At 45.6% G+C, this 10,498-nt stretch overlaps 1 protein-coding gene across 1 annotated transcript in view; it reads right to left on the minus strand.

Annotated features, from left to right (window-relative positions):
- The window catches only part of TNFAIP8L3 (TNF alpha induced protein 8 like 3), a 29,987-nt gene extending 25,512 nt beyond the window's left edge, over nt 1-4,475 (minus strand). Inside the window, exon 1 of the mRNA XM_032233398.1 lies at nt 4,271-4,475. Coding sequence (XP_032089289.1) covers nt 4,271-4,322 — 52 coding nt within the window. The 5' untranslated portion in view covers nt 4,323-4,475. The remainder of the gene's footprint in view (nt 1-4,270) is intronic.
- Nucleotides 4,476-10,498: the final 6,023 nt, after the last annotated feature.

Raw genomic sequence — 10,498 nt, forward strand, 5'->3', positions numbered from 1 at the left:
ATGTAATCCTTTTACAGGAATCGTCTCTACCAAAAGCAGATTTTTCCCATCTGGTTTTGTTTGGAAATCTTATCTGGTTCCCATCCAGGGAAAACAGCTGGTTTATGTAGCTTCGACCCAGTGCCAAAATCTGAGAATCCATGCTTGCTTTTCAGAGCCCCAGGTGCAGTTCAACCTCAAATACCAACTTTCTGGAGAAATTTGCATCAGGGAAAGTTTTCTTCCACCAGGTCAGAGAATAAAAACAAAAGAATTGTATTTTTCCAGTACAGGAATCGGCTTGCTTTAATTTTAATTTTATTTCAATGTTTAATTTTTTTCGTCGCGCTGTGTTGACGTCACATGCGCGCTTTTGGCGAGCGCGATTTTGTCCTCCGCGGTTTTGACGGGTCGCGCTAGTCCACAAGGGTTAGGTTTAGAGCGTTAGGGTTACATTTAGCATTAGGTTAAGGGTTAGCATTAGGTTTAGCGTTACGTTAACGGTTAGGTTTAGGGTTAGATTTAGGGTTAGGTTAAGGGTTAGGTTTAGGGTTAGGTTTAGGGTTAGGTTTGGGGGGGTTAGGGTAAGGTTTTAGCTTTATTTTTACATTTTTCAATCACAGCGTGATGTTTTTGTCGCGCTGTGATGACGTCAAATGCGCGCTTTCGTCGATTGCGATTTTGTCCTCCGCGATTTTGTGGTGGAACCGTGGACTAGACACTGCCCAAGGCAAATATATTCAAAAAGTGAAGAGACTGGGGATAGCGGTGTAGCGCTGGAAGAAGCCAAGTTAGCTTGCCATGTGGCATTTCACCTTAAAAGGTGGAGTTCACAGATCTCAAAGGGGCAGAGTAGAATAGAGTGGAGTGGAGTGGAGTGAAGTGGAGTGGAATGGAATAGAATTCTTTATTGGCCAAGTGACACACAAGGAATTTGTCTTTGGTGCATAGGCTCTTACTGTACATAAAAAATACATTCGTCACGAATTATGAGGTACAACACTTAATGATAGCCATAGGGTACAAATAAGCAATCAAATCATACTAGGAAACAATCAATATAATATGACTTGCTGATAAACCATGGCTAAGACAAGCCACACTTAAAAGGGGGTTGGTTCTGGACAGGGGTGGGTTCCTGCCAGTTCTAAGCTCTTCTAGAGAAGAGGTTCCACAAATCTACCGTGCCGTTTAGAACCGGTTCCAGCTCCCTCCCCTCCCCCCCATCCGCACTTCATCAAGATGAAGAGCGAGAGGAGGAATTCTGGGAGTTGAAGTCCACAAGTCTTAAAGCTGTCTAGTTTGAACACCCCTGGGGGGGGGTTTCCCCTAAAGGGTTAGGGGTGCAAGGGTCTTATAACTTGACAGCTTTAAGACTTGCATGCTTCAAATGCCAGAGTTTCTGAGCCAACATTTTGGTTGCTAAGCAAGGGCGTTGTTAAGTGAGTTTCACCACATTTTACAAGTTGGCCACGCCCACTCAGTCACATGGCTGGCAAGCCACTCCCACATGGTCACATGGCCAGCAAGCCACTCCCACCTGGTCACATGTCTGGCAAACTACTCCCACAAAGCAGGCCACACCTGTAGAAGAGGTTCTAAAAATCTTGGAAACCCACCACTGGTTCTGGATTGGGACCGATTGAAGGCCTTCTTCAACTTTTAGAACCGAGGTGGCACAGTGGTTAAATGCAGCACTACAGGCTTCTTCAGCTGACTGCAGTTCTACAGTTCGGCTGTTCAAATCTCACCGGCTCAGGGTTGACTCAGCCTTCCATCCTTCCGAGGTGGGTAAAATGAGGACCCGGATTGTTGTTTGGGGGCAATATGCTGACTCTGTAAACGGCTTAGAGAGGGCTGAAATCCCTATGAAGTGGTATATAAGTCCAACTGCTATTGCTATTGCTAACTTATCCAAGATCCAGCCATGCTGGCAACAAACATGCCAAGATGCCATCTACGTTGGCTGGGGAATTCCGGCAGCTGAAGTCCACACATCTGAAAGTTGCCAGCCTTGACAAACACTGGTATGAACTGTATGATGTGCAAGCATCCTTCATCCACCTTTCAATCATGAGTCTTCCTCTCACTGGCCTTGGGCTTCACGTATTTTCCCTCAATCCAAGATCAATCCTCATTAGAAGATGCCCACATTCAAGGAGGCGCCTTTCCCCAACTATAGATTCCACGGACATCTGATCATAGAGAGCCACTCTGTTACATAGGAAGGGCTGAAATCACACAACATGCCAAGAACCAAACCCTAGCGTGGTTTCCACCTGTTCTGTGACGTTGATGGATTCCTCAACATGGATATGAATCTAATTGAGATGCTTTGATAAACCGTGATTAAACAAGGCATGGCTTAGTGCAAGATATGAACCTATTCAGTGAGGGTCCAGACTGCCGTTCCGTTAAAAGGAAAACAATTCACAATGGTACAACTAGTGTACAGATAACTACTAGTGGTACAAATTTAGAAGTCTAAATTTGACTTAAATTAGTAGCGTTGACCTGGAAACATCAACAAAACATGATTTTTAAAATAAATAAATAACCTGCAACCTTTTTCGATAGAGTTCAAGGTGCAATATGTACTTTTTTTTACTAGGATCACAACAATTGTGAGTTACACACCACCGCGGGATCCATCCATCAGTTTTATAGCAGGGTGGCCATTTGAATTCAGGTCCCTGGATTCCAATCATTTACACAGTACAAACATTATGTTCTCTCAAGGAACCCATTTATCACTGCTGAACCCCAACAGGTGACAATCTCATCCATTTTAGAAGTTAGAATTAAGTTTGATGCACCATGACCTTCCTGATCAACTCTTTTATCAAAGGTGACCACTCTGGACCACCTCTTGGTCACCAATGCCAGCCAAGGCCCTCCAGTCCATCCCAAGCACTTCTTAAAACCCGACCAAGCAGTGGTCTTCTAGAATAGTATAGAATAACAAGAGTGGGATGGGACCTTGGAGGTTTTCTAGTCCAGTGTTTCTCAACCTTGGCAACTTGAAGAGGTGGGGAGACACAGAGAGAGAGAGAGAGAGAGAGAGAGAGAGAGGAGGGAGGGAGGGAGGGGGGGGGAGAGAGAGAGAGAGCGAGGGAGGGAGGGAGACAGAGAGAGACAGAGACATCTTCAAGTTGCCAAGGTTGAGAAACACTGTTCTAGTCCAACCCCCTGCTTGCCCCCCTCTTTCTCTCCCTCTCCCTCCCTCCCTTCTCCCTCCCTCCCTCCCTCCCTCCCTCCCTCCCTCCCTCTCTCTCTCTCTCTCTCTCTTAGGACCTGGCTACTTGAGAGACCGTCTCCTGCCATTTACCTCCCAACGACCAACAAGATCGCACAGGTTGGGTCTCCTCTGGGTGCCGTCAACCGGACAATGTTGGCTGGCGCCCCCCCCCCCCAGGGTCTTCTCTGTTGCTGCGCGGGCCCTGTGGAACGATCTACCCGTAGAGATCCGGACCCTTACCACTCTCCCGGCCTTCCATAAAGCCGTCAAGACCGGCAGGCCTGGGGCTGTTGATTGATATCCAGCCCCGCTTAGATGGAATGGATGATGTGGACTTTTAATATTGTATTTTCTATTTTTAAATTTTAAATGTCTTTTTTCTGTCTTGTTGTGAGCCGCCCAGAGTCCCAATGGGAGCGGGCGGCATACAAATTTTTATTAAACTCGAAACTCGAACTCGAAACTCTCCCTCCCTCTGGTGATTACAGCCCTTGCAAAGTGCCCTCCTCCGCTTAAAACGCGTACGTTGAGGGCAAACACACATTATGGTTTATTTGACCCTGGCAGAGAGCAGGGAACGCAGCCAATTCAAGAAATCATGGTTTAGGCCAGTGTTTCTCAACCTTGGCAACTTGAAGATGTCCGGACTTCAACTCCCAGAATTCCCCAGCCAGCATTCGCTGGCTGGGGAATTCTGGGAGTTGAAGTCCCGACATCTTCAAGTTGCCAAGGTTGAGAAACACTGGTTTAGGCAAGCGTGAGAACTCGCCGAGCCTGCCAAGGTCTTGTTCTTCCTAGGCGGAGAAGGAGACCGACTCTCATCCCCCCGCTTGTTACTTAGGAGCGCTCAGCCAGGTCCGGCCACCTATCAAGTCTCTGAGCATGTGCAAAGTATTTTCCTTCTGGACCACAGCCCACTCGCGAGCCGGGACCGGGAACCGAACTGGCGGCATGAAGCCAGGAGGAAAAGGGGCTTTTCTCCCCAGCCAGCCCGATTCCCACCCGCGTCTTTTCCTTCGCGCGCCTCCATCGGAAAGCCACGGCTTGCCTTACCTGCGGCGGAGACCAAGTCCCCGTCGCTCAGCTCCCCAGAATCCGAGTCCATGGCGCGCAGGGGAGGCTCCGGTGCCGGGCACCGAGTAGGGCAGGAGCTCCAAGTCCTCCGCGCCGCCCGGCCGCCTGCAGGACCGCGGAGTCCCGGGAAAGCGATGAGAGACGATTCCAGCCCCGCAACCGGGTCGCTTCCAGCGCATTCAGCAGCAGCAGACACGGCGACCGGTCCAGCCTGCTCCTCTCCCCCCCAAAAAAGCGCCTGTCGCCGGCTCGGGCGGAGCCAAAAGGCAGGTGGGCGGCGCTGGCTGCGGGGTGGGGTGGGGAGACACAGAGAGAGAGAGAGAGAGAGAGAGAGGGAGGGAGGGAGGGAGGGGGAGAGAGAGAGAGAGAGAGAGGGAGGGAGGGAGGGAGGGAGGGGGGAGAGAGAGAGAGAGAGAGAGAGAGGGAGGGAGGGAGGGGAGAGAGAGAGAGAGGGAAGGAGGGAGGGAGGGGAGTGGGAGAGAGAGAGAGAGGGAGGGAGGGAGTGAGGGGGAGAGAGAGAGAGAGAGGGAGGGAGGGAGGGAGGGAGGGAGACAGAGAGAGACAGAGAGAGAGAGAGACAGAGAGAGAGGCGCCTGAGAAGGAACGGCGTGTTTCTGGAGTTAGCCTTCCTCCTCTTCTACCTCCTCTGTAGTACATTTCCCTGGACTTCGTTTCAGCAGCCCCACTTTTTTTTTCCAGGCTGGGGGGGGGGGGGGTGTCTGTCCCTATAGCTTTGCAATCCTCTCCAGTAGATTCAGTCTTTCTCCATTGTCCCCCCCCCCCCCGCTTCTCCCAATACTGCGTCCCCCTCTGCAGATGGATGCTAGCATTCGGCCAGCCCTATAAGGAAAGATTTGGTTTGGATTCAATTTGTTAGTTGCAAAGTTGTGTCCGACCCATCGCAACCCCATGGACAAGTTCCTCCAAGTCTTCCTGTCCTCTACCATCCTCTGGAGTCCATTGAAGCTCCCACCGATGGCTTCAGTGACTCCATCCCGCCACCTCATTCTCTGCCATCCCCTTCTTCTTCTTTTGCCCTCCATCGTTCCCAGCATGAGGCTCTTCTCCAGGGAGTCCTTCCTTCTCATCAGGTGGGCAAAGTCTTTGAGTTTCATCTTCAGGATCTGGCCTTCTAAAGAACAGTCAGGGTTGATCTCCTCTAGGACTGACCGCTTGGAAGGCCTTGCAGTCCAAGGGACTCACAGGAGTCTTCTCCAGCACCAGAGTTCAAAGGCCTCCATTCTTTGGCGCTCAGCCTTCCTTATTATGTTTTATCTTTTATTTTTATTTTTTTCTCCCTCCTCCCCCTCCCCCCAACCCCCCCCCCCCAGCCTTCCCTCTCCCGGCTTCCCAGAACCCATACACGGTATAAATCTTTTAACAAAAACAATCTAAAATATATTGGAAAAAAGAATAAAAAATTGATAACATCTTTACATTGAACTTAGCTTCTCCTTGCTAGGCTAACTTTAAACAATTTATATTCATTCCTGATCTTAATCATAAGCTATCTGGAATTTCTTAGTCCCATATTTATTTTGTACATAATCGATCCATTTTCCCCCAGTCTCGTTTATATCTCTCGTTTGAGTGGTCCTTAAGATATGCAGATATTTTAGCACTCAGCCTTCCTTATGGTCCAACTTTCACAGCCGTACATTGCAACGGGGGAAACCAGTTGGAATTAACACAAGCCAAACTTGTTCTACATCTTCGTGATGTAGGACAGAATCAACTGCAGAGGTTTATGTTCAAACATTGTGCTCATCCCTAAGTTTGCTGGGCTCGCATGCAAGACTCTGGTGATTGGATTCCCACACACACAGGGTGAGCCAAATCGCAATCTTGGTTCATTTTGCATGGGTCATCTGGACGCAGCCTACTGATGCAAGTTGGATGGTGCCTTTTTTCAAAATAAACCCCTGCTGGCTGCCTTTTGCACATGATGATGAGAGAGGGAGGGGAGAAATTGTTTTTTTTTCCTGGTCCCCACCTACAGTGGAATCAAAGATTTTGTTTTCCAGATGGGGCTGTAGTGGCATCAGTGGGGTAGGCTGCCCCCCCCCCCAATCATGCATTCCAAGGCTGGTTGTGAAGGGTGTACTTGCCTCCATCCATCTCTCTCTCTCTCTCTCTCTCTCTCTCCTATCTCTCTCTTTCTCTCTCTCTCCTTTCTGTGAGTCTGCCTGCCTGCCTGCCTGCCTGCCTGCCTACCTACCTACCTACCTACCTACCTACCTATTATCTCTCTATGCATCATCTCTCTCTATCTATCCATCCATCCAGTCTCATCCATCCATCCTTCCTTCCTTCCTTCCTTCCTTCCTTCCTTCCTTCCTATCATCTATCTATCTATCTGTCTGTCTGTCTGTCTGTCTGTCTATCTACCTATCTACCTATCTACCTACCTACCTATTATCTCTCTATGTATCATCTCTCTCTCTATCTATCCATCCATCCAGTCTCATCCATCCATCCATCCATCCTTCCTTCCTTCCTTCCTTCCTTCCTTCCTATCATCCATCCATCCATCCATCCATCCATCCATCCATCCATCCATCCATCCATCCATCCATCCATCTATCTATCTATCTATCTATCTATCTATCTATCTATCTACCTACCTACCTATCTACCTACCTACCTACCTATCTACCTACCTATCTATCTATCTACAAAGCACCTGAGGGCAGGACAAGAAGGAATGGGTGAAAACAAATCAAGAAGAGAAGCAACTTAAAACTAAGGAGAAATTCCCTGACAATTAGAACAATTAAACCATGGAACAACTTGCCTCAGAAGTTGTGAATGCTCCAACACTGGAAGTTTTTAAGAAGAGATTGGATAACTGTTTGTCTGAAGCGGTGTAGGGTTTCCTGCCTAAGCCATGGGTTGGATTAGAAGACCTCCAAGGTCCCTTTCAGTTCTGTTATTCTATTTTACAATCAGGAAGGTTGCAAGAGTCAAGGGATAGAATCAAGATCCCGTGAAGTGTTAATACCACTTTATAATGCCCTGGTACGGCCACACTTAGAATACTGCATCCAGTTTTGGTTGCCACGATGTAAAAAAAGAGGTTGAGACTCTGGAAAGAGAGCAGAGAAGAGCAACAAAGATAATTAGGGAATGGAAGGCTAAAACATGGGAAGAACAGTTGCGGGAATCTGGGAATGTGTAGTTTAATGAAAAAGAAGGACTAGGGGGGTAACATGATAGCAATGTTCCAATATCTCAGGGGCTGCCACAAAGAAGAGAAGGTAAACCTATTCTCCAAAGCACCTGAAGGCAGGACAAGAACAATGGAAACTAATGGAAGGAGAGAAGCAACTTAGAACTAAGGAGAAATTTCCCGACAGTGAGAACAGTTAACCAGTGGAACAGCTTGCCTCCAGAAGTTGTGATTTCTCCAACACTGGAAGTTTTTAAGATGAGATTTGTCTGAAATGCTATAGGGTTTCCTGCCTGAGCAGTGGGTTGGACTAGCAGTCCTCCAAGGTCCCTCCCAACTCTGTTATTCTATTCTAATCAAAGCCCCATTCCATTTTTTAAAAAAAAAATGTGTGCTGAAACCCTGTACTAGAACTAGTACAGCTGCACAGTCAGTTCAGGAAATCGTGATGTCCAGGAAACCAAGAAGGAACAAAATATTCCACCGTTACAATGGAGAAAAACGAACTGCAGTAGGAAATGATCCAGAGCTCAGGTTCAGAAAACAAGGACAAGGATGAAAGAAACAGCTGCAACAAGCAAACAAATATTGGTTATTGTTTTTAGAATAACCAGCCTGTCCAAAAATAAACAAATCAATAAAATGCCTTCCTTCTGTCTTTGGAAATCAAGAGGTGCGTCAAGTAAATTTGACCAGCATTTCTCATCTTGAGGCAATTCACCTTTTGGTGGATTGCAACTGGCCTGGCCTATAACCAAGGTCCTTGGGGGCTCTTAAAACTGAGAAAGGCAGTAAACAAGGCTCTAAAACGCTGTATTGTTGAGATCGGGCGGAAAGCTAAACATGTACGCCTACCTATACCCTTTTTCCTTATTGTAACATACAAACAGAAATAAAAGATAGATAGATAGATAGATAGATAGATAGATAGATAGATAGACAGATAGATAGATAGTTAGAGATAGATAGATAGATAGATAGATAGATAGATAGATAGATGATAGATAGATAGATAGATAGAAATAAGATCGTTAGAGATAGATGATAGGTAGATAGAAGATAGATAGAAGATAGTTAGAGATGATAGGTAGATAGAAGATAGATAGATAGATAGATAGATAGATAGATAGATAGATTGATTGATAGTTAGATAGAGATAGATGATAGATAAATAGAAGATAGATAGATAGATAGATAGATGTAGATGATAGATAGATAGAGAGATAGATAGATAGAGAGAGAGAGAGAGAGAGAGATAGAAGATAGTTAGAGATAGATGATAGGTAGATAGAAGATAGATAGATAGATAGATAGATAGATAGATGATAGATAGATAGATAGATAGATAGATAGATAGATAGATAGATAGAGATAGATGATAGGTAGATGGAAGATAGATAGATAGATGGATAGATAGATAGATAGATAGATAGATAGATAGATAGATAGATAGATAGATAGATAGATAGATAGAAGATAGAGATAGATGATAGGTAGATAGAAGATAGATAGATAGGAGATAGAGATAGATGATAGATAGATAGAAGATAGATAGAAAATAGTTAGAGATGATAGATAGATAGAAGAGATAGAGAGAGAGAGATAGATGATAGGTAGATAGAAGATAGCTAGATAGAAGATAGTTAGAGATAGATGATAGGTAGATAGATAATACCACAGATTAGATAGAGCAGTGTTGGCAAACCTTTTCAGCACCAAGTGCTGAAACGAGAGCATGCACGTGGGGGGGGGGGGTTGAAACTGGAAGAGCCGAGCTTTTGATTTCTGGGATGCCCATGCATTGCGGTGAGCTGGTCTTCCGGTTTCTGGTGCGCACGTCTACATGAAGACCAGCTGGCCAGCGTGCCTGTGTGCGCCAGAACCCAGAAGAACAACGGGTGGGTTGGTGTGCCCGGAAAGATGCCGTAGGTTCGCTATCATGGAGATACATGATAGATAGGTAGGTAGGTAGGTAGGTAGGTAGGTAGATAGATAGATAGATAGATAGATAGATAGATAGATAGATAGATAGATAGATAGATAGATAGATAGAGACAGACAGACAGACAGACAGACAGACAGACAGACAGAGATAGGTGATAGATAGATAGATAGACAGACAGACAGACAGACAGACAGACACAGAAGATAGTTCGATAGATGATAGGTAGATAGAAGATAGAGAGATAGAGAGACAGACAGACAGACAGAGAGATAAGGTGATAGAGAGATAGGTAGGTAGGTAGGTAGGTAAATAGAGAGAGAGAGAGAGAGAGACAGACAGATAGACAGAGATAGGTGATTGATTGATAGATAAATAGATAGAGACAGACAGACAGACAGACAGACAGAAGATAGTTAGATAGATGATAGGTAGATAGAAGATAGATAGATAGAGAGACAGAGAGAGAAAGAGAGACAGACAGACAGAGAGATAAGGTGATAGATAGATAGATAGATAGATAGATAGATAGATAGATAGATAGATAGATAGATAAGAGAGAGAGAGACGGAGAGAGGGAGTGAGAGGGAGGGAGGGAGGGAGAAGAGGCAGGCAGAGATCACACAATCAAAATAACTCCAGGGTCCAAGATAGTTTTGATTTAAAACACAAGCTCCTTTTGTATGCTTTTAGCTAAAGAGCAGCAGATCCGATTTCCAAGGACGGTTTTATATCAACATCATGAAGTAAAAGTAAGCGGAGTCTTAATTTATTTACTGGTGCTTAAATAAACAAATGGTTTCTCTAGGCAAGTCACTATCTTCAGAGTAAGCACAAGAATAAGACTGAACTGGGGTTTTTTTTTTTTTTTTTGGAGCAGCTGGATTTCTATTTAAGGTCAAGACAGTTTCACAGCTTTATTACACTGAACGCTGCCTTATTCTTGAAAACCAAGGTCTTCATATCCAAGTCCCCCAAATCTTCATTTTTCCACTTGGGTTTCCAAAATGTATCCAGTGTTCCAGATTCACCCTCCTGCTCAAATCGAAATGGCAGCTAGTATCGTACACTATTTTTTGCTGTTTATTTTTTCCTC

Source organism: Thamnophis elegans, chromosome 16 (genome assembly GCF_009769535.1).
Source record: "Thamnophis elegans isolate rThaEle1 chromosome 16, rThaEle1.pri, whole genome shotgun sequence".
Classification (NCBI taxonomy): Eukaryota; Metazoa; Chordata; class Lepidosauria; order Squamata; family Colubridae; genus Thamnophis; species Thamnophis elegans.